The sequence below is a fragment of the Canis lupus genome, chromosome 26 (genome assembly GCF_003254725.2).
Source record: "Canis lupus dingo isolate Sandy chromosome 26, ASM325472v2, whole genome shotgun sequence".
In the NCBI taxonomy this organism is placed as follows: Eukaryota; Metazoa; Chordata; class Mammalia; order Carnivora; family Canidae; genus Canis; species Canis lupus.
The window spans coordinates 35,181,583-35,206,524 of NC_064268.1; the positions used below are offsets into that span (position 1 = coordinate 35,181,583).

The 24,942-nt window shown below is 38.6% G+C and overlaps 1 protein-coding gene across 6 annotated transcripts in view; it reads right to left on the reverse strand.

Moving 5' to 3' along the window:
* PRKG1 (protein kinase cGMP-dependent 1) overlaps positions 1-24,942 on the reverse strand; it is a 1,199,334-nt gene that overhangs the window by 193,078 nt on the left and 981,314 nt on the right. For all 6 annotated transcript variants that reach the window (XM_025441421.3, XM_025441420.3, XM_025441422.3 and 3 more), the window contains one exon: positions 16,502-16,596. In XM_025441421.3, coding sequence (XP_025297206.1) covers positions 16,502-16,596 — 95 coding nt within the window. The remainder of the gene's footprint in view (positions 1-16,501; positions 16,597-24,942) is intronic.

Consider the following 24,942-nt stretch of genomic DNA (forward strand, 5'->3'; position numbering starts at 1 on the left):
CTTACAGAAGTGTGTGAAATGTGGGTGCAGGAAGGCACGAAGGATGAGAAACGTCAAACTTATAGCAGCAAAGGTTCTAAAACCCACTAGTTTCCACAATCTCAAATCCTCACTCTTCTGGGATTGTCCAGCAGCCTACAATCTCTTTTTTTTTCTCTCCCCTATATATTTTTAAAATAATTTAGGATTACTTTTAAAAATCCATAATTTTAAAATGCATAAATTTAAAAGCAAATGACAGGTACGCGTTTTTACAATTCTTGACTATTTTTTGTTTGGTAACATAAATTCAAAAGCCCTAAAGTAGTAGAAAAAGATAAATAAAAATTCTACTTTTCCAAGACAGCAAGCCCACATTTCCAAGGGAAATCGGGCATATGGATGGGGGGTGGTGGAAACCCTGTATTCTTCTTGCGGAATGTTTGTGGAAAACGTTCCTTTTAAAACCAACATGTTCCCCCATATGGGGAGCAGGTTTGCAGCAAAGATGTTGAGTAGACAGTGAGAGAAGCAGTCAGCCATCTGGTAGCGGGCAACCGTCAGCCACTGATGCCGAGGGCGCTGCTAGGCTCGGGCACTCAGGAATATTCTAGAAAACAGAGGGGTGGCCATTATGCCTCACAAGGATAAGCTCTCAATACCAGCAGACCTGTGCTGTGGGACGGGCCTAGGGAGGGGACAGGGGCATGATGGATGGTTTGTCATCTTTACAACCGTGTTCAATTATCAATGGAGAACATGGGCTGAGGCCACGATGAAACCACAAGTATTTTTATGACAAGTGAGCCTCTGTCACCTAAATCATGGAGAATGGCAGAGGAGAAGCACATCACATCTCAGGGCAGTAAGAAGAGAGAGAAAACAGGGATGGGGGTGGGAAGGGCAGCTCTACGCTTTTCTCTCCTGTCCTCTTACACCTGCTCTGGGCAGGAAAGGGCGACAGGCATGAAATGACGTCCATGCCCTCCATCCTGCTGGATCTGGTCACTGTGGCCACAGACCGAGGACACAGGGGCCACAGGGACCTGGGCTGGAATCCCACTGCTCCGTTTATGGAGCACATAAACGTTTGACCTTGCACAAACCCCTTCATCTCACTGGGCCTCCCTTTTTCCACACATGAAATGGAGCTAATAATGACTGCTGATAGAATTAACGAGATAACACTTAGAATGGTATTTAGCACAAGGGCTCAGAGGGCAGGCCATCTGGTCTACCCGGTTCACCTTTAAATCCAATACACTCTTAGAGTAAATAGACAATTCACTTTAAGACAGGGATATTAAAATGCATGCTGTCTAAACTTAAAATCTTGTAACACAGAGGCACCTGGGTGGCTCAGCGGTTGAGTGTCTACCTTTGGCCCAGGGTGTGACCCCAGGGTCGTGGGATTGAGTCCTGCATAGGGCTCCCTGCAGGGAGCCTGCTTCTCCCTCTGCCTGTGTCTCTGCCTCCCCTCTCTGTGTCTCTCATGAATAAATAAAATCTTTTAAAAAATAAAACTTTGTAACATAACATAGTACAGTAACATACAGGTGTACCAGCGTAAGTGTTTAACAGCTTATCTTTCATGTGCTCGTGTGGAATAGGAGATCACCACTGGTTCAGGTGACTCTAGCCGACACAAGCAACACAACATCTTCTGTAATTCTGCTGCTTGGGGAGTAAATTCTGCTTGTCCTCTGCCTTCCAGGCTGCCAATCACAGGGTCTACCCGGACTGGACACACGCCTGAAAACAGATCCTCAGAGCCAAGACCCTTCTGCTTCTCCTTGCCTTCACACTCCGGGTGCTTGAGCGCAGGGCCTTCCCGGGACTGCACGACCCTATAGAGCATCAGTGGGTTCTACCGGTGGGTCTGTCACGTGCACGGCCCCCTAGATCCCCCGCTCTAACGCAGCCTGGTATTGGCGACTGGGCTAAAGCATTCTGCAGAACTATGAAGTCCTTAACAGATGCTCTGAAAATAGGAGTCCAGGGAGCTCACCTGATGGGCATAACGGTAAAGGACCACACGAGAGCTGGTGACACTTTACTTTTAGATTGTAGAGTGCACTTGAAAATGTTGTAATAGTTTTATTGAGGTATAATCGACATAAAATAAACCGCACATGTTTAAAGCAGAGTTTAAATTTTTTGACATTTACACTCATGATGCTATCCCTGCACTCAAGATAACGAGCCCACCCATCATTCCTAAGGTTGTCAGCATCCCTTTATCATCTCTGCCTCCTGCCAGCCCCCTCCCTGGGTCACGCCAGAGGTTAGCTGCTGTTTTCTAGATTTTATATACATGGAACAATAGAGTATGTGTTCCTTCTCCTGTCTGTCTTTACTCATTATAATTAGTTGAAGATTCTTCTATATTGGTAAGTCAAAACGCCTTTCTGCTTATGGCCCAAATATATTCCGTTGTATGGCTATTCCATGATTCATTTATCCATTCAAATGATGACACACACTTGGGTTGTTTCAAGTTTGGGGCTATTATATGGAAAGTGGTCATCCACGTTTGTGCAAAAGCCTGGATCTTCACATAACCTGTCATGTAAATATCTAGGAACGGAATGACTGAGTACATGGCAGGTACATTTAACTTTTTAAGAAATGGTCAAACCGTTTTCTCAAGTAGTCACACCATTTTACATTCTCACTAGCAGTACATGGAAGTTCCACTTGCTTCACATCCTCTTCAGGGCTTGGTATGGTCAATCTTCCAAATCTTGGGCATTCTAATAGGTGTACAGAAGCATTTCACTGTCCTTTCAATTTGCATTTCCCTTTGACAAACCATGATGAGCACATTTTTACCTACTGACTTAAGATCATTTGCTCTTCACTGAGGAAATGTCTGTTCAAATCACTTGTGATATCTCACTATGAGATTTGAGAGTTCTTTATACATTGTGGAATCAAGTCCTTTTTAGGATAATAATTTGCTAATATTTTCTCTTGGTCTATGGAAAGAAATTTTTTTTAATTTTTATTTATTTATTTATTCTTGAGAGACATGCAGAGAGAAGCAGAGACACAGGCAGAGGGAGAAGCAGGCTCCCTGTGGGGACCCTGACATGGGACTCGATCTCAGGAGCCTGGATCATGACCTGAGCCAAAGGCAGATGCTCAACCACTGAACCACCCAGGCGTCCTGAAAATATTTTCTTTTCTTACTCCTAATAATGTTTTTTCAAGCACAAAAATTTTAATGAACCTAATTTAACATTTTTTTGTGTATGTTTTGGTATGATATCTTAAACTGCCTTATACACATTCACAAAATTTATCCCTATATTTTTTTCTTACAGACTATGGTTTTGTTTAGGATACATTTTGACTGAATTTCTGTATATGGTGCAAGGTACAGAGACAATTTTTTCTAACTTGATGGAGATACGATTGTTGCAACACCATTCGTAGAAAATGCTGAACTTTCTTAGCTGAACTGCTTTTGAACCACTGCTTAGAATCTACAATCCAATGCTACAGGATTCAGTTATGTATCCTTACCCCCCAGCCCATATGCTGAAGCCTTAACCCCCAATATTAAGGCATTTGGAGATGGAGCCTTTTCAGGGATACTTAGGTTTAGATAATGTCACAAGGGTGGAGGGTTTATGATGCGATTCATACCCTTGTAAGAAAAGCCACCAGAGCTTGCTTGCTCTCTCTCCACAGGCACACAAACCAAGGAAATGCCATGGGAGCACACAGCAAGAGGGCAGCCATCTGCAAGCCAGGAAAAAAGTCCTCTGAGAACCCAACCGTGTTGATACCTTGCAGTCCAAAGTCTAGCCTCTAGAACTGTGAGAAAAGACATTTCTGTTGTTTTAGACATCCACTCTGTGATATTTAGTTACGGCAGCCCAAGCCAGGATGGTAATGTATGTGTGGCCAATTTAGCAACTGGCTATTCTGTTCCATAGATTTTTTTTTTTTGTATCTTGACATTAATACCACATTGCCCTAATTACTGAGACTGTAAAGTAAGTTTTGAAGTCTGGTAGGATTTTCCTCCAAATATTTTCTCCTTTTCATGTTATTTTGGCTATTCAAGATCCTTCAAATTCCCACATGAATTTTAAAATTAGCTTGTCAATTTCTACAAAAAGTCCTGCTGGGACCACAACCTTCTGGGAGAACGATACTGAGTTTCATGAAGGCAGCATATATCAACATTTCTATTGGAAAGGTGTAGTTTTCAGTGTACAGGCTTTACATATCTTTTATCAAATTCATCTCTAAGTACTTCATATTTTGGATGCAATAGTAAATGGTATTTTTTTCAATTTCTTATTTTTTTATTTAAACCATGAATACCTATGAGATTACTTATTGACATATTTGAACAGGGCCCTGGGAAGAAATGGTGGACTTGAAGCATTCATTCATTCATTTTTTTTTAAGATTTATTTATTTATTCAGAGAGAGAGAGAGAGAGAGAGAGAGAGAGGCAGAGACACCGGCGGAGGGAGAAGCAGGCCCCATACAGGAAGCCCAATGCGGGACTCGATCCCGGGTCTCCAGGATCACAGCCCGGGCTGCAGGTGGCACTAAACTGCTGCGCCACCAGGGCTGCCCCATTCATTTTTTTTTTTTTTAAAGTAGCCTCCATGTGGAGTCCAATGTGAGGCTTGATCTCACGACCTTGAGATCAAGACCCAAGCTGAGATCAAGAGTTGGATGCCCAACAAACTGAATCACCCAGGTGCTTCAAGTTGAAGCTCTTTAAATACTATTTGAAATATCCAAATATTGTATTTGCCCTAATGCTTGGGATATGGGGTAAGACAATGACCATATAGCATATTTTTTTCTGAAATACCTCCCACTTATTTCACTGTATGAATGGGGCATGAGAACAATGTGGGGCCAAACATAGCTAGAAATGCTCATTTCATATGGACACAGTCTTAATCAGAATACATGAGTAAATGTTACATTCAAAGATAATTTTTGGCAAGAATATTCAGACTGCTTTAAAACACCTTTTCTCAGGCATCACAAGTGATTAGTATAATGACAATGAGTCTAACCAATTAAACTCTTTGTTGCCTATCCAAAATATGATTTATAGCAAGTCATTTTTTTTCTACACTGTATGAAGGAAAAATTAAGAAGCAATCATTTAGACTTGGGAGGAATAAAAATGACAGAGACACAAAACATGAGCCAAGTTCATTAACAAGGAAATTAACTTCAAATGAAACATTTTTGCATCTCTTTTTGAAGAGATTTTCAAATTCACATTATATTTTCTTATCTTGAGGCACCTAAAGGAAATTATTTGTCTGAGTGACATGTTGGAGAATAACAATGAGGGACTGAATTGTTTTGTAAGTAGCTCAATTTCCACCACCGAAAATGACCTTATATTTAAGGCAGTAGGGATAAAGAAATTACTTTATGGAAAAATACGACACCCTGATGTCCCCAACCAAGCAGAAAAATCTGATCCCTTTTATATTAGCAATCGTTCATATACATAGGCATAAAGCCTTTCTCTAGAAGTTCTCTTTTATAAATTTTATTTGACAGAATTTTTCTAAATAGCCAATTTCCCAAATTACCCAAACTAACATACCTTGGGTTACTGATCAGTTGCTGACAATTATACTAAGTTAAATCAGCTACTAACAATATATCTGAGTCTATAGAGCACATTAAAGCATTAGTAAGATTATAAAATAAATTCAAAACTACAAAAAACCCTATTTTGTGTGACTAACTTTATATTCCAGGTGAAGGTGTTTTTCAGAGAAGTCCAGAGACCATGTGTTTAAATTATATTAATTAAATCATCTTCATTATTATCTAAAGAGGCTAGACCAGAGGTATTCCCATACCAATATCTATAATTTAGAATGTGTGTGTTAGAGGGGGGTTGTGCATATGTGTGTGTGTGGGGGGGGGTATGTGTATAATTTTATTCTGTATGCAATATAGTTTCTTCCAAACCAAGATGTAATTCTCATAAATCCTCTGATGGGTTCCTTGACATCAAAACCCAGTAAGTTATTGTATCCCAGGCATGTTTATGTCAAGATATAAGAGAATATGTCCCTAACATGACTAATCAGTGACTTCAGAGTAACAAGCAGCTTTTATATATCTGCACACTTGGGTTCTGTGCTGTGGGTGGCTGCCAGGCTTTAACATCACAGTTGGGGCCTGTTAGAAGTTCAGTTATTCATCCATGCCAGGAGGGACTTTAATCCTAAAAGATCATTCAATACCAAATGTCTAAGACCAAACTACATCATAGGGATGATGGTGCCACTGGAGATCTCAGTATGACAAAGGCACAGATCATGAAGGAGGCACGTGAGGGATGAGACTGGGGTAATATAAGAGACCTCTCAGCAGGGCGGGTACCACAGGGAGCCCTTGGGAAGGAAAAGGACATGACCCCATTTGTTTTAGAGAGCGCTATGGGTTGAACTGTGTTCCCCCAAAAGCTATGTTAAAGTCCTAAGCCCCAGAACCTATGAATGTGGCCTTATTTGGAAATAAGGCCTTTGTAGATATAATCTAGTTAAGATGCTGCCATACTGGCTTAGGGTAGGCCCTAAATTCAGTGTAATATCTTTGTAAAAAGGGAAATATTTTGAAACAAAGACACACCCAGAGGGGAGACAGCCATGTGAAGACAGAAGCAGAAACTGATATGATGAAGCTATAATAGGCCAAAGATGTCAAAGATTGTTGGCAACCACCAGAAGCTAGGAAAGAGGTGTGAAACAGATTCTTTCCAGAGCTTTCAGAGAAAACACGGCCATGGAGATACCTTTATTTTGGACTTTGAGCCTCCAGAGTTATTAAAGAATAAAGTTCTATTGTTTTAATACACTCAATATGTGGTAATTTATCATGGCCACTGTAGGAATGAATACTGAAAAATTATCATTACCAAGGTGAGTGGAGTAGATGCAAGGTGAGCGAGACTGGACGCAAGGTGACGAACTAGATAGTGAACATCAGTCCAGGTGCCACTACTTCATGGTGGCAGTAATCAGAGCAGTGGCAGTGAAAATGGCATGCCCCTGGTGATGCTGATAATTACTTAGAAAATACAGTCAACAGTATTAGTTATCAGTGGTATGGGGATGTCAGGAGAAGAAATGGTCAGAGAGAATATCCAAATTTCTGGTTGGAAAAACACTTATTACAAGAGTGATCACTTGGAATAGATTTGCCTGGGAGGAGAGATAAAGTGAATTTAGGTCTGCCCAATCACGATTTGAGGTACCTGAGTGATATCTAAGCGGGCATGCCCCACAGGAAACTGGGTCTGGAAAAGGTCTTAGGATGGAGATGTAGATATAATAACATTGCTATGACACTTTGAGCTTCTGCTATAGTATCACTTAGCATCTATTTTAATCATCTATTTACCTGAGATCTTCCACAAGAAAATAAGTTAAGACCAGAAAACAGAGGGAACAATTTTTTTCGATGAACACTGCTCTTTCCAACAGGCCATCTTGTGGATGGAGTAGTGATACTAATAAAGCAATTCTGGCTCTTTCCAGTCAGTTCTGCAGAAGACACTGGCCCTATGTACTGACAGCTTTTTAACTTTGGACCTTAGCCACAAATCCAGGACCACAGGGAAAAATCCCACCAGATATTTTGTGACATCTTACATAGATTCCCCAATATAATTCTCACAGGAATAATCTTTGCTTAAAGGCTAATTAGCCATAACCCTCACTAAAACACAAAAGTAAAACAAAACCCCTAAAAATCTCAGGTGCTACAAATAGAGAAAGGTCCTAAGGCTGGAGAGAAATGAGCTGGAGCTGGACAGGAGAGCCCTTGGAGATGGGTGAAGGAAACTGTTATGGTCCAACCAAGATGGTGAATGGGACTGAGCCTTTCCTAAGTCCAGAGCTCCAGAGTATTTTTACACATGAGACACAAGATTTAGAAATAACTTCTCTGGATGTATTTCAGACCTAAGATACATGCAGAATCAAAGTAAAGGAATGGAAAAGCATTTATCGTGCAAATGGCAGTGAAAAGAAAGCCAGGATAGCAATGCTGATATTGAACAAAATAGACTTTAAGACAAACACTAGAAAAAGAGACAAAGAGGACACTATATAATCATAAAGGAAACAATCCAATAAGAAAATATAACAATTGTAAATATTTATGTACCCAACATGGGAGCACCCAGATATATACAGCACTACTAACAAATGTAAAGGAAGCAATCAATAGTAATACAATAATGGTAGGAGACTTTAACACCCCACTTACATTAATGGACAGATGACTGACACAGAAAATCAAGAAAACAGTGGCTTTGAATGACACACTGGAACATATGGATCTAATAGATATATTCAGAACACTTCTTCCTGAAACAGTGGGATACACAAACTATTCAAGCACACATGGGACTTTCTCCAGAATAGATCACATGTTAGGGCATGAATCAAGTCTCAACAAATTCAAACATATAAAGCCATACCACATGTCTTTTATGACCACAATGGTATAAAACTGGTAATCAACCACAAGAAAATAACTGGAAAGAAAACAAATACATGAAGACTAACTACCATGTTAGTAAACAATGAATGGATCAACCACAAAATCAAGAAGAAATAAAAAATCATATGCAGAGAAATGAAAATGAAAACACAAGTCCAAAATCTTTAGGATGTTACAAAAGCTATTCTAAGAGGGAAATTTATAGTAATACACGTCTACCACATGGAGCAAGAAAAATCCCAAATAAAAACCTAACCTTACACCTAAAGATGCTGGAAAAAAAGAACAACAACAACAAAAAAAAACCCTTAAACCAGTGGACGGAAGGTAAATAATAATGATTAGAGCAGAAATAAATTAAGTGGAAACTAACGGCAAAACAAAACACAATAGAGCAGATCAGTGAAACTAGGAGCTAGTTCTTTGGAAAAAAAAAAAAGTGATAAACCTCTAGCCAGACTCATCAAAGAGAGAAAGAAAGAGAGAGAGAGAGACTCAAAATCAGAACCGAAAGAAGAGAAATAACTGATACCATAGAAATACAAAGGATTATGAGAATATTATGAAAAATTATATGCCAACAAATCAGACAACCTAGAAAAAGGATCAATTCCTAGAGGTACATAACCTACCAAAAGTGAATCAGGAAGAAAATTTGAACAGATCAATTACTAGCAATAAAATGGAATCAGTAATAAATTCCCAACAAATAAAATACAGGACCCGATGGCTTCATAGGTGAATTCTACCAAACATTTAAAGAAGAGTTAATATGCCTTTCAAACTAGTCCAACAAAATGGAAAAGAAAGCTTCCAAATTTATTCTATGAGCCCAGCATTACCTTGATAACACCAGGTAAGATATCACAATAAAAGAGAACTAAAGGCTACTATCTCTGGTAAACATATATGCAAAAATCCTCAAATAAAAAAAAAATCCTTCACCATGATCAAGTGGGATTTATTCCTGGGATGCAAAGGTTGTTAAATATTTGCAAAATTAATCAACATAACACATCACATCTACAAGGATAAAAACCATATGATCATTTCAACAGATGCAGAAAAAGTGTTTGACAAAGTACAATATCTACTGTCATTTGACAACATCCAATATCCATAAAAAGCCTCAACAAAATCAGTTAGAAGGCATATACCTCAACGTAATAAAGGTCATATCTGAAAAACCCACAGCTAATATCATACTCAATGGTGAAAAAATGAGAGCTCTTCTTTCAAAATCAAGCACAAGACAAGGATGACCACTCATTACTTTTATTCAATGTAGTTATTAGAAGTCCTAAGCACAGTAATCAAACAAGAAATAAAAGACATCTAAATTGGTAAGGAAGAAGTAAAACTTCCAATGTTTATAGATGACATGATACTTTATATAAGAAACCCTAAAGATTCTTCCAAAAAAAAGACTAGAATTGATAAATGAATTTACTAAGGTTGCAGGGCACAAACTCAATATACAGAAATCCATTGCATTTCTACATACTAATAATTAAATAGCAGAAAGAGAAATTAAGAAAACAGTTGCATTTACAATTGTACCAAAAAGAATAAAATACCTAGGAATAAACCTAAACAAGGAGGTGAAAGACCTGTACTCTGGAAACTATAAAACACTGATGAAGGAAATTGAAGATGACACAAACACATGTAAAGATATTCTATGCTCATGGATTGGAAGAACTGATATTGTTAAAATGTCCATATGATCCAAAACAATCTATAAATTTAATGAAATCCCTATTAAAATACCAACAGCATTTTCCACAGAAGTTGATAACATAATCCTAAAATATGTATGAAACCACAAAAGATCCTAAATAGCCAAAGCAATATTGAAAAGAAAAACAAAGTCGGAGGTATCACAATCCCAGATTTCAAGTTATACTAAAAAGCTGTAGAGATCAAAATGGCACAGAACAGACACATAGATCAATATAACAGAATAGAGAGCCTAGAAATAAACCTACAATTATATGGTCAATTAAGCTTTGACAGGAAAATGTAATGGGAAAAGACTTGTCTCTTCAACAAATGGTATTGGGAAAACTGGACAGCAACATGCAAAACAATGAAACTGGACCACTTTCTTATACCACACACAAAAATAAACTTGAAATGAAAAGTGAGACCTGAAACCATAAAAATTCTAGATAAGAGTATAGGCAGTAATTTCTCTGACATTGGCCATAGCAACATACTTCTTGCTATGTCTCCTAGGGCAAAGGAAACAAAAGCAAAAATAAACTATTGGGGCTACATCAAAATAAAAAGCTTCTGCACAACAGAAAACAATCAACAAAACTAAAAAAACTACTAAATGGAAGAAGATACTTGCAAACGATATATCTGATAAAGGATTAGTATCTGAACATATAAGGAACTTATACAACTCAACACACACAAAAAACAATCCAGCCATACATTTAGGAATATCATATATGCATAATATATCATGGACACATGAATGGTGAGCATGCGCATGGCCAATCTCAGAAGTTGATGAGGGGAAGGAAGGAAAGAATGGATACCAGAGAGGCTCGGATTGTATCTGTTATATTTTCTTTTTTTCTTTTTTTTTTTTTTTAAGATTTTATTTATTCAGGAGAGACACAGAGAGGGAGAGAGGCAGAGACATAGGCAGAGAGAGAAGCAGGCTCCATGCAAGGAGCCCGATGTGGGACTCGATCCTGGGTCTCCAGGATCACACCCTGGGCCAAAGGCAAGCGCTCAACCACTGAGCCACCCAGGCGTCCCTGTTATGTTTTATTTTCAAATAAATACATGAGCTACCAGATTCAAATATGACAAAGTGTTAATTGCTAGATCCATTATTATATCCTTTTATGTCCTATCATTTTATTGATTATAAAAAAGAGGGAGGGGTGAAAAGTAGGTTCAGAAATGTTCATTCACCTTCCTAAGATCCAGGGCCCTTGCGGGGAGAAACTGGGGACATATCGTCTTGGCTTATTCTTTTTTCCATTAACACTGACAGAGGCTGGCATGTGGCATAGGTGTTGGAGGATAGGCAAGAGTAGGAGGGCTCCTGGAGGGAGTGCCCCACTGGTAGTGGCCTTCTACTAAATGCCACCATTTATCAGGGTGGCACAGGGCAGCAGCTGGCATCTAGGAGTCTGTTTCAAATGTAAAGAAGCCAAATCCCAGAGAAGCAGAAGCAGAAGCTGTGACCTATGGATACTTGGAGATCTCCTAGTCCAACTGTCTTGGTTTTACAAATTCAGAAGCAGAAACCCAGAATGGCTAAGTGGCTCAAAGTTCTATAATCAGAGAGTGGTTGACTCCGTATCTAATGCTATGCCAGTCATACCAAGTGCTCTAAATTTGGTCAAGAAGTAGCAGAATATTCTGGGGAATGATGATGGTGGTGATGCCAGTGCTGTTGATAATAACAGTGAAAACAAGATGGTGGTGGTGCTGATGGAAGCAACAAACTTTGTTTTGACCATAATTTAAATTCTCCACAGATGTTTACTCAAATGCTTTGTAACAATCCCCTTGATTATTCCTCTCAACAACCAAAAAAAAAAAAAAAAAAAAAGGTTAAGTACAACCATCACCTCCATTTCTGATTAAAGAAGAATGTCTCAGGGTCTCATACTTCATAAATGACAAAGTGGATCCCAACCCAGGCAGTCTGACTTCTAGGCTGGAACCACAGGCTACGCCAAAGACTCAAACATCAGGGGAAGAGGGTAGGGGCAAGTGGGAGCTCAGCCCCATCTCTGTCAGCTTCCACTTACTCTTAGGGTTCCCCCCACCCTTATTCCAGATGCATAGCGTGGGTGTGGCTGAGAGTTTGACACCATCTGATGCCTCTGCGGATCCTGCGTGGTTTCAAGACAGGTGGAGAGAGCTTGAAACCATAGTAACGTCAGAGTGTGATGGATTGACTCAGGAGTTACCAGACTACACCTGCAGTAATTTCTCCCAAACACAACTTTAGTTTTCCTGTACGTAAGGAAAGAGTCCTTCTGTAAAAAGGACATTTTGCCCTTCCTCTGATGTGGAAAACCATTATTTACAGTAAAAAAAAAAAAAAAAATAGTGGTTGAGTCAAGGAATACTGAATAATTTGCTTCACATCAACTAAAGTGAAGGCAATCCATGACGTCAGTTTCTCTGGTAACGAGGTGCTACTGGTTAATGGATGGTAATTATATAGGTTATAAGATGGCTACACGTCTAGGACTCTATTGTCTGCACAGAACAAGGAAATGGAGCTTGTTACGTCTAGAGGCAGAACTCTAGAAGGGAGTTCTGGAGTCGAGGTACTGAGCTCACATTTCAGCTCTGTCATTCAACTGTGCTTCACCAATACTAGTATTAGGCACTCTGAAATGTAAAAAGAGTGGTCAAGGACTCATGTCAAAATTACTAATCCATCAATATTTTAATGGTCTGGTGAATATCCTCAGGAAAACAAATCAATTCCAAGTACATATAAATTTTATAAGTGAGAAAACGACAATCTGAAATGCTGTGTTAGGTGCATACAGAGAATGCTAACTACTATGTAATTGGTCTTCCAAGTATTAAAATCACATGACTTGGGGATCCCTGGGTGGCGCAGTGGTTTGGCGCCTGCCTTTGGCCCAGGGCGCGATCCTGGAGACCCAGGATTGAATCCCACGTCCGGCTCCCAGTGCATGGAGCCTGCTTCTCCCTCTGCCTATGTCTCTGTCCCTCTCTCTCTCTCTGTGTGACTATCATAAATAAATAAAACTTTAAAAAAATTAAATAAAATAAAATAAAATAAAATAAAATAAAATCACATGACTTGCAAAAAAGCATAGTTATTACCCAAAAGTATACACACAGTGCTCAGAAGACTTTCTATCTCAAAGTAAGGTAAATTTTTAAAGGTTTTTAGAGGAAAGCCAGTGAAACAAATCAATCTGATTTATGAAAAGTTAGAATTTCTTGTGTGAGATGTTGAGACTCAAAGAAAAGATCAAAAAAGAACATACTTAGCGTAAAAAAAAAAAGTTACACACATAAGACATCAAAACATTAAAAAAAATATATTGAAACAAGGAAATAATCAAGAAGACCTCACCTAATCGGTTTCCCTCAATTGAATCTAGATACAGGGCCTTAAGAAGGCACATCTGATAGACACCACAAAATGGCAGCCCACAGGTCAAATTGTTTGTAGAAATGTTTGGTTTGGTTTTTGGGTTTGTTGTCGTATTTGCTTGCAGAGCATTTTTCAAAAATCAAGTTACAAAATCACATTTTGTATTTTTTTTTTCAAAACCTAGATTTTTTCTGTTTAAAAAAAAAAAAGTCTAACAATCAGCTGGAGCTCAGTAAATGGTCTCCTCTTCACAGAAGGGTTTCTAGCTATGTCTGGGTGGCCCAGTGATTGAGCCTTTGGCCCAGGGTGTGATCCTGGAGTCCTGGGATCAAGTCCCACATTGGGCTCCCTGCATGGAGCCTTCCTCTCTCTCTGCCTCTCTCATTCTGTGTCTTTCATAAATAAATAAGTAAAATCTTTAAAAAAAAAAAGGGGGGGTTCTAGTTTGCCACCTTACCCTACTCATTGACATTATCAGCCTGCTCCCTGTAGACAAGCGAGTTCATAACCCCTTACCTTCAAACAGATCCAAGTGGAGAAAGTGATCAATGGCAAGAAGCAAATGTTTGATTGGGCTTCATTAAAGCGGCTCATTTGTCTCTTAGTTCATTCGTTCACCCATTCATTCAACAGATACATGTGGAGTATCTGAAAAGCGCCAGATACTCAGCTCAAATCAGAATATAAGATTTAGACTTTTTTACCCAAAGTGACATGCTGTCACAGATCCCCATGTATGTCAACATGCATGGAATAGAGTTGAGGATACAACACTGATGAATTTTAGGAAATCAAATAAAAAATTCTAACAAGTGCTAACAGTTGCACGGGACCCAAAGGAAAGGAAATTTGAAGAAGGAAGGAGTGGTCAGCATGTAAAACCATGGCTGAGAAGGGAAGTCCAAGGAAGGCAGAAAAGGACTTGCAAGTAGCAAATCCCCGGTGACATTTAAGAGGGCGTTTAGAATAGGCCTATGGAGCCAGGCTGAGCCAGGCTGAGCCTCCAGAAAACAAAAGCAAAGGGCTCAAGAAGGAAATAAATTCCTGGGGGAAGGGTAGGTGGGGGAAGGTATGTAGGGGGAGATAGGGCGGTGTGGGGAGGAGCCAGCAGTGCAGAGGACTGGGACTGAATGCATATGAGAGATTTGGGCACCAGACAGTTCATGAGAATAGCCATATGCCAGAATGACTTCAACCTACATGGAATGCCATCAAATTCTGACACCAGACACAATCTGCTAACTTTTCCATGAACTGCATCCTCAGGGTCACTCCTTAGGACACATTCTTCCATTGAAAGGGGTTTTTGCCATAAAGGCTTTCTTGGCACCAAAATCCAGTGGCAATAAGCTACAAAAGCAAACCTGTCCATTTTCAATGATGTTGTATCTTCTGGTGTCCCACTTGTGATCTCAATCAGAAATGCCTGAAAATGTTTCGGGTTCTTTGGCTTTGTTGGAAATGACATTTTTCATACAGGCAGTTAATCTTGAACCAATGGAACCAGGCAGCATTATTCTCTAGAATCCTCTATGTATAATCAAGGGAAAGAAGGATTCAAGTACAAAGGATGGGTCTGGGCACTTTATACTAGAAAGATAATGCTTATTGCATTCTTTTGTGGCACATACAGTGAACATGGTATTTCTTTCAACTTCGCCTCTAGAAAAAAAAAATCTAATGGCAAATACATACTCATCGGATAAGGATCAAATGAACAAAGGAGAAGAAAAAAAAAAGAAGTGAAATGCATTGAATTCTGAATTTTCATAAGGTAATGTGGTGTACGTAAGATGACTTAGCAGGATCCCTCATTTCTGTAGCTGTGAAAGGGTAAGAAAGAAAAAAAAGCTGCTATCTGACTGTGGCTTAAAAATTAAAACCCGCTAAATGGTATCTTCATAATAATTTTAAACAAAATGCCTATAATGTAATTTTTAAATGAAAGTATAATGGAAGCAAAACTCCCTGTTCCAAATATTTTAGGGATAAATTATATCCTATTGCTGCTCCTCCATAGCAGACACTGGGCCATCTGGAATTTGACACAAATATAAATGTTTACTGGTTATTTCTGATTCAAGTATATATATATATTTCTGATTCTGTACATACACACAGCACTGAGTTTTGAAAATCTCATCTATTTATACACTGATAATAGAGATGTGCTGCTTATTGGAAAACAAGAAGAGAATGCTCAAAGAGATCTGTCCTATTTGTCATGCATCCTGCAATATGTATAGTACAAAGTCAACTGGGTTTTTCGTCCATAGTTGGTAGGAAGAGATCCCAAATGCTTGTTTCTCGAGCATCTACTTGCTTTACAAGTAGAAGAATTTCAGGGACCTTACAGAACGTCTCTCTGGGTCCAGCCTTTGGAGCCCATCCACCGGGCATCTTCTCGTGCATGACCTCCATCTCTAACAGCGGCAATGACAACCACCACCCAGACGTGAGGCCCAGCAAGCCTCCACTGTCTTCTGATCCTTGGTTTGTACCGTCAGTCCAGGGATTTCCAAACTCTCAACCAGTCATCTTCCTAGGATTCAGAGCAAAACTGCCACACAAGGTAAGCTTAGCTTAGGGGAGACTCTTTCCCCTCTCTTTTAGAGTCTTCATAGAGATTGCGGACAAGGAGAGTAAAGCTGAGAAATTACCCATTAATATAAAAATGATGTGACACAAGTTAATTGATTAATCCTGGAGCTTATATAAATGCATTACGAGCCCACCTGGAAATAAATAAAAATGGCCATCGAGGGTCTGGGTCCAGGATTAGGAGAAACACCAAATATAGAGCCTGTTTTGCCAGGAGCTCAATATGTGAGACGGGAATTTATGCAGCACTCAAGCAAAAACTATAACATGTGATCTACTCACCCCTGCAAGGCTTTCTCTCCAAACCAGTCTCCTTTCCCTAAAGTTCTAAGAAAGACCGGGTCTTCACTGGGTGAGTCTTCCCGAGTGACATTCACCTACAAAGAGAAACAATGAAAATCTACATCCACTGCACATGCTGATTGATCAAATCAACTAATTGGTTGATTGGTCATGTGATTTCCACTTCATGTTTCTTCTTTTAAAATTACTCTTATGAAGACCATGAGTACATTACCACTGACAGGACCAAAGAGTATCACACGTTTCCATACAAACCACAAGAAATGCCCTCCAGTTATTGTTATGCTGTTTCAAGCTGTTTTCAAGAAGTAATAAATTATTCAGAAATTCGAATTTCACTTAGTCCTCCTCCCGACCTCCTATGAAGCAAGCGCTATAATGAATGAGCATCCCTCCAGTCTTCTTTAATGTGTTTATATGCTTGACTTTTTTAAAATATATGAATAGCCTAATACAGTATGTATCATTCTGCAATTCACATTTTTTTCCTCTCAACATTGTTTTATTACTTATCCATCCTTTCACAGATAAATCTAGTTCATCCATTTTAATGACTCAATGCCTTCTTCCATGTTTATTCATCCACTTCCTTATAGATGGACGTTTAAATTGTTTACATGCTTTGGAATTGTTCCAGTGAACATCTCTCTATGCACCTCGCATGTATGGCCCTGTTCTTCTAAGACATGCCTGTCTCTTTTCCTGAAGAATCTAACCTCTCTTCCGAGGCCATTCACATGGTCATGAAGCCTCCTCACAGGTCTCTAACCCCTGGCAGTCCTTAAGGTCTACAAGCTTCATTGAGAAGAATTTCAGTTTTAAAGGATCTATGAATTTTATATATATGTCTTTTTTTTTCCACCATAACAGTATGCTCTTCAAAGAAGTGGGTATATCTTTGACATTTTCTACAACTTATAATAAGCACGTAATAAAGAGCTAGAAGTTGCTTCAACAGGAAAGCTTTACTATCCAAACAAGGTATTTGAGCCCATAGAGGACTTCTGACTTGGATGACAATCCATGGACAGAAAAGAATAATGTTTTTGTTGCATGAATGAAGACATAAATGCAATAAGTGGTACCTTTGTGTTAATTCACTTCCCCTTCAAGTTCTACTAATATTCATAATGCTGGCTATGTTTTGTCTAGAATGGTTAAATAGTTAAAACTCACCTACCTAGAAAATGTAATGAAGTAGAAAAAAACTAATTTCTGAAGACAATGCAAGACACTAAGCACATTTAAGAATACTATGCTTCAGGTTTCTGTATTTAGAGAATGGATGACAAGGACCACAATTTTTATAAGTATTAAGAATGTACATGCAAGGTGGAGAGAATTCAATTATTATTCTCCACTGATCCATTTGGTTACTTTTCCACACTGTGTTTCAAAACCATGGGGATGCAGTTTTTAACCCTCTTACACCAAGCTGTATCATAGACATGCTCATTTGCATGCTGATGAGGCTTTTTAGATGTGGACAGACATACACTATCCCATTGATTCTCAAACTTCCGAGTATGGGGTCTTATTTAAAATAAAGGCTACTGAACTTCTTACTAGACACATCTCCTGAGGCTAGGGAAACAAAAGCAAAAATGAGCTACTGGGATTTCATCAGGATAAGGAACTTCTGCTCAGTGAAGGGAACAACACAACTAAAAGGCAATCTTTGGGATGGGAGAAGATATTTGCAAATGACTTATCTGGTAAAGGGTTAGTGTCTAAAATATATTAAAAAACTGAGGCAAAAAAAAAAAAAAAACTGATGCAACTCAACACCCCAAAACCAAATAATCCAGTTAAAACATGGACAGAAGACATGAACAGATTTCCAAAGAAGACATCCAGTTGGCCAACAGACACATGAAAAGATGTTCAACATCGCTCCTCATCAGGGAGATGCAGATCAAAACTACAGTGAGATATCACCTCACACCTGTCAGAATGGCTAAAATCAACAACACAAGAAACAGCAGATGTTGACAAGGAAGTGGAAAAAAAGGAACCATCATGCACTGTTGGTGGGAATGCAAAGTGTTGCAGCCACTGTGGAGAACAGTTCTAGAAAACAGAATCCTCTGTAGGTTCCTCAGAAAGTTAAAAATAGAACTACTTTACCATCCAGTAATTGCACTACTAGGTATTTACCCCAAGCATACAAAAATACTAATTCAGAGGGATAAAATGTGTCCCAATATTTATAGCACCATTAACAATAGCCAAATTAAGGAAAGAGCCCAGATATCTATTGACTAACAACTGGATAAAGAAGACGTGGTATACATATATACCGGAATATTACATATATAATGGAATATTACTCAGCCATCAAAATGAATGGAACCTTGCCATTTGCAACTATGTGGCTGGAACTAGAGAGTACAATGCTAAGCGAAATTAGTCAGAGAAAGACAAATACCACATGATTTCACTCATAGGTGGAATTTAAGAAACGAAACTGATGACTAAAGGAAGGGAAAAAGAGAGGCAAACCATAAAACAGACTCCTAATAGTAGAGAACAAACTGAGCGCTGCTGGAGGGGAGGTGGGTAGGTGATGGGTTAAATCGGTGATGGGGATGAAAGAGCACATTTGTTGGCATGAGCTTATTTGTAAGTGATGGATCACTAAACCCTACATGTGAAACTAACATTACACTGTATGTTAACTACCTGGAATTTAAATAAAAACTTGGGGGCAACCCGGGTGGCTCAGAGGTTTAGTGCCGCCTTCAGTCCAGGGCCTGATTCTGGAGACCTGGGATCGAGTCCCACTCAGGCTCCCTGCATGGAGCCTGCTTTTCCCTCTGTTTGTGTCTCTGCCTCTCTCTGTCTTTCACAAATAAATAAAATCTTAAAAAAAAAAAAAAAAAAAAAAAAAAAAACCTTGGAAGAAGGGGCACATGGGTGGCTTAGTGGCTTTAGCCAAGCCTCTGCCTTTGGCTAAAGGTGTGATCCCAGGGTGCTGGGATTGAGTCCTGCATCAGGCTCCACACAGGGAGTGTGCTTCTTTCTCTGCCTGTGTCTCTGCCTCCCTGTGTCTTTTATGAATAAATAAAAATTTTAAAAATCTGAAAAAAAATGGAAGAAAAAAAATAAAGGCTACTGGAACCTTATTCTTGAAGTTCTAACTTAATGGGCCTTGAAAATCTGTATTTCAAAAGATTAATGTAGGTGATTCAGATGCAAATGTTTTAGAGACCAAACTGTGATACACATCAATTCATTGTTTTATTTCTGGGTCTCAGTTTTCTCACCTGTTACCATGAGGTACAACCCAACGAAATTATTTGTCAGCCCTTGCTACTACAAAAAAAAAAAAAAAATGTCATGAACTAAGGTGAACTATACCTGAGATCATCAATTCACAATTAGATATAAGGATACGTTACACAATTACACATTTGCCATTTGATTGACAACAACAACAAAAATGTTTAGAAATTCCAAATGGCAGATGCATGCAAGGCCTGGGGAGATTTCAGTGGCTTCGGAAATATGCTTTACAAAGACGTTACTGAAACGCACTAACAGAGCCATAAAAAGTGGGTCACCTATCAAATAGACCACTTTCTGCTGATGCGACAAGTGTGAAGGAAAACCTACCCGGATAATCCATATATGTGGAAAGATAAGCAGTTCAAAGAGCAAGAATAAAAGCTTTCCTTTAAGACTGTAATTTCCACACTATTTCTTCGTACAAATAATGAACCATTCTAAATATGCACAGACACCAGGCATGGGCATTTGCATCTTTAAGTCTAAAAAAAAAAAAATGTCAGGGTAGAGAAAGCCACATACACAGAGATAGCTTCTGTGACCTCGGCCTATATTGCTTATTCTCCTCCCTGAAATTACTATGTGCTTTAGGATCCACATTGCTATGGGAAAGAACCAGCTCTGGAGCCTTAAAGATAATATTGGGCCTGTTCAAACCCCTGTTATCTCATCACCTTGTCCAAAAAACGGGAGGGCTTGCATATAAGTGTATGAATTAAAAGAGAAAAATCTATGAAAAGCAGACTCTTAATAGTAAGTGCTCGGGGCACCGGGATGGCTCACCCGGTTGAGTGTTTGACTCTTGGTTTCAGCTCAGGTCGTGATCTCAGGGTCCTGGGACTGAGCTCCAGGCTCCGCAGTGAGTCTGCTTGAGATCCTCCCCCTCCTCTGCCCTTCTCCCTCTCTCATGCTATCTTTTGAAAAAAAAAAAAAGTACTCAAAAAATTGGTTACTTTTCTCATATTTCCCCCTTCTCCAACTTCTCTCACCTATTTCAGAAATTCAAGCATTTGATTGTAAAATAAATATCCCCTATCACTACTACCGCTCTCTCATTGTTGGTATAAAATGCTATTTAGAGCATAAACTTCTTATCCTTCTAGACAGACAAAAGAGTATTTATTCTAATGTTCTTTTACTTGTCTATACATTAACTTTTTTCTACAAGACATATGTGTAGTCTCATAATTTGAGTTTTTAAGACCATTTTAACTCTAATTTTAAAAATTAAGAATCAAAATAAAAATTAGATACTTTTATATATTTTTTAAGACTGATTGATTGATGATAGACATGGAGAGAAAGAGAGAGAGAGGCAGAGACACGGGAGGAAGGAGAAGCAGGCTCCATGCCGGGAGCCTGACGTGGGACTCGATCCCAGGACTCCAGGATTGCACCCTGGGCCAAAGACAGGCGCTAAACCACTGAGCCACCCAGGGATCCCCTAAAAACTAGATACTTTTAAAGCAGTATAAAGATCTTTGATATCAAAGTCTTCACTAAACAGGATCAATGTGCACAACCAACATGTTTAAGCGAAAACAATTCAAAAAGAAAACAAAATGTGTAGTATGAATTTGGCAGGTTTTATAAACAAAGCAACACTTATTATTAAGAAAGAAAGCAAGCAAGCCAGCCAGCCAGCCAGCCTGGAATTCACAGATTAATAGGGAAGACTTATTAGACAATGAGGGTCTCTGAAGTCATCATTTTCCTTCCTTTGTGACTAATAGAGGAGCCCCAGTTCTCGCACCGCAGTTCTCCCTTCAAACAACGTTCTGCACATATCACTTAAAAATTAGTCCTGTTATTTGCAAATCAAAATGCCTCCTGATGCAGAATGAGGACACTTTAGGAACTGTATCTGGTAATCTGGGATATAAACTGGGTTGGAATTTTTTTTTTTTTTTTTTTTCCTCCTGAACTTGAAGTTTACCTACATTCTCTGAGTCATGAGTGTACATCAGTTTGGCCAGATTTAGGATTCCTAGGAGTCTGATTTGACAACTGAACCCTCTGTGTAACACGGGGAGTATATTAGCGTACCTCTCCACAGTGGGCCGTCCTAACTCACTCTCCCGACATGTCTGTGGTGAACCGGATGTTCATGATCCCCGTTCTAGTGTTTGCAATTAATGCAGGTGCCTGCATGCACTCGCATCTCGTTCTGTGCACATATACCACACATTTGCCTGGTTTCGACCATCATAAAAAGAGCAACACGCCACACATGTTCTGCAACTTGCTTCTTTTGATCAGGATCATATCTGAGATTGATCCAACTCTTCCATTTTACTATACGTATCTGTAGTTCATTTCCTCTCTTTGCATATTACCCTGTTATATGAATATATCTGATATGGATTTATGGATTTTACATATTATATATCCTATTACTTCTTCTAGAGATGTAAACGTGTTCCTTCCAGGTTTACATGTATAATTATTCTTCTATCCTTTTTTTTTTTTCATATTTTTCTTGACTTAGGACAATGGTTGGGATGTCTAGTTCCACAATGAACAGAAATGGTGATAATGTGCTCCTTGATCTTGTTCGTGAGCTAAAAGGAAGGGCTTTTCATGTTTCAATCTTATGTACCATATACAAATAAAATTTCCCTAACTCTCATGCCCGACACATACCAAATAATGCATTAAGCCCATTTCTTCACCAACATGCTTACTTATACTTGCTAATTCTAAGCAAAACTATGTGGTTTTAAATAGTATATAATAGACAAAAACTTCTAAGTTACATTTTTTTTCTAACAGCGTACCAGGTATGTTCAACAGAATCAGAAAATCAAAATATATTTGAATTATTATTGGAACTCTGAAATTTTGCCTGGCCAATCCTCCTCAATTTTGTTTGGTTCAATTTATTTATGGAGAGAGTACATTTTTTTTTAATTTATTTATGCAGAGAGTACATTTTTTGATGTAACACAGCTACCGGGACATATGAATACAGTTTTATCAAAGACATTTTTCATTGCTCTGTTGTGAATTCCTTGATGTTCATTATTAGGGGAAGGGAATGTCAAGTTTCCTAGCAACTGGAAACTAACTCAGTTTCCATAGGAGGCAAGTCTGGGTCCTTTAAACATCACTGAAAGCATTCTGCTCAAGTTTTAGAAAAATCAGTTTGTGTAGGTTTATTGGGGGAAAAATAAGTATTTCAGAGTTTCTCTGTTTGTGTGGCTGTGCTTCGCAGGAGAACAAAAACAGTTTTACGCTTAAATAAGTGTCTTGAACTTGGGAAATCCATTTGTGACTTTAGCCTCTTGTGTGTCTTACAACGTGCTCTAAGGAAAAGCCAGTTCAGGGGAAGCAAGGAAATCATCTTTGCCAGGGTTATCCTTTATCATTGCTTAAATGCATACGAAAACCATTTATTTTTTTTATTTAAATTCAATTTGCCAACATAGAGTATAACATCCAGTGCTCATCCCAATAAGTGCCCTTCTCAGTGCCCGTCACCCAGTCACCCCGTCACCCCATCCCCCTGCCCACCTCTCCTTCCACAACCCTTTGTTTGTTGAAAACAAATTTATATCTGCATTCCTAAAGCAAAGCACACAGATTCAGAAAATTTCAGTTTCACAACTTATTTGCCTGCTTACTTAAAGACACTTCCACTTTTCTCTCCTCCCACCGGGACTTAAGTATATTCATCTCTTGCTTCTTAGGATTTAAAATACTGATTCCAATACGTGTGTAACAGAATAGAAGATACTAATATATCATTAATTAGCATATAATGAATATAATTAAAAATCATAGCTGCTAAGTTACATGACATGAAAAACTAGTCTTGGATTTTTTTTTTTTTTTTTTTTTTTAACCAGCCATAGGTATTTCCATTTTGGATGTGTCAAGAGTCTGACATATTTTTACTACTTCTCTCCCAGAACCCCCATGGTGCTCTGAAACAGTGCCAGAGGAATGGGTTCCCGTGGTGCATTTCCTCACTAGTTCTATTTATACCTATTACAAAACTCATAAAGCAGCACCCCTAATGCCCCTATTTGCAACTGAATATGGTTATAAACAGCAGCTTCTTTTAGGTAGTGCTTGAAATGTGCAGTAATAGGGTAATCACAGAAGTGTGTCAGAAATTCATCTTCAACGAATAAAGGTATCATTCCATGAAAGCAAAGGATTAGCAGTGTCATAAGAAAAAAATAAATCCAGATTGTCGGGACAAAAAATGTCCCCCGTGACCTATTGAATCATTTATATCCATGAGGATTTTCCATTTCCCCTGATTCTTTAGTAAATGTTAAAAAAAATAAAACAGCAAATGGTAAAGCTCCAACGATTTAAACATAAACCACAGAATGTTAAGAATCCTTAGCCTCTAACATTGGAAAATTCAAAATACAGTTTTAAGTGTAACTGTGGTCAGACATGTCATTTCTTGATATCTTTAAGATGCTGGTGCCTGACATTTTTCTTTATCCCAGGCTTTCCAGTATCAGTCCAGAGAACAGGTATGATACGAGCACAAATGATGCTGTCTTCACTTCAGTGTGACTGATCATCAGTGTAAACACTGACACATTCTCGATTCAGAATCAGTCCAGAGAGGATTACCGAAAATGTGATCCAACAAGATTTATAATCTTTCACATCTCCTGACCACTGTGGCTCTGTACGTCTCTCTTTCCTTATTTAGTATGAGCCATAAGTCCCAGAGTCAGTTGTATTTGCTAAATTAGAACAGACTTACCTACGTTTTTAAAAAAACTGTTTAACATTTTTATTTACTTTCTAAGTAAGCTCTACGCCTAACATGAAGCTTGCATTTATGACTCTGAGAATAAGAGTCACATGCTCTACAGATGGAGCTAGCCAGGTGCCCCTAAACTTACATTTTAAAGTAACGATTATAAAAATGACAAGTTGTATATAAATCCTTTTTCACCAGCATTCTCTTTCCTGTCACCTACCATGCTTCATACATACAAATTCCTCTTAAGGATCTCTTATGATGAAGCAAAGTAAGTGTTCCAACTTTGATTGGAATCAAAGTTCCAATCATTGGCTACAAGACAAGGACACTTAAATGCAAAAATGATTAGGGCTTCACTGTTGAAAGAAATATAAGGTATTTTTTTTAGACTATCAGA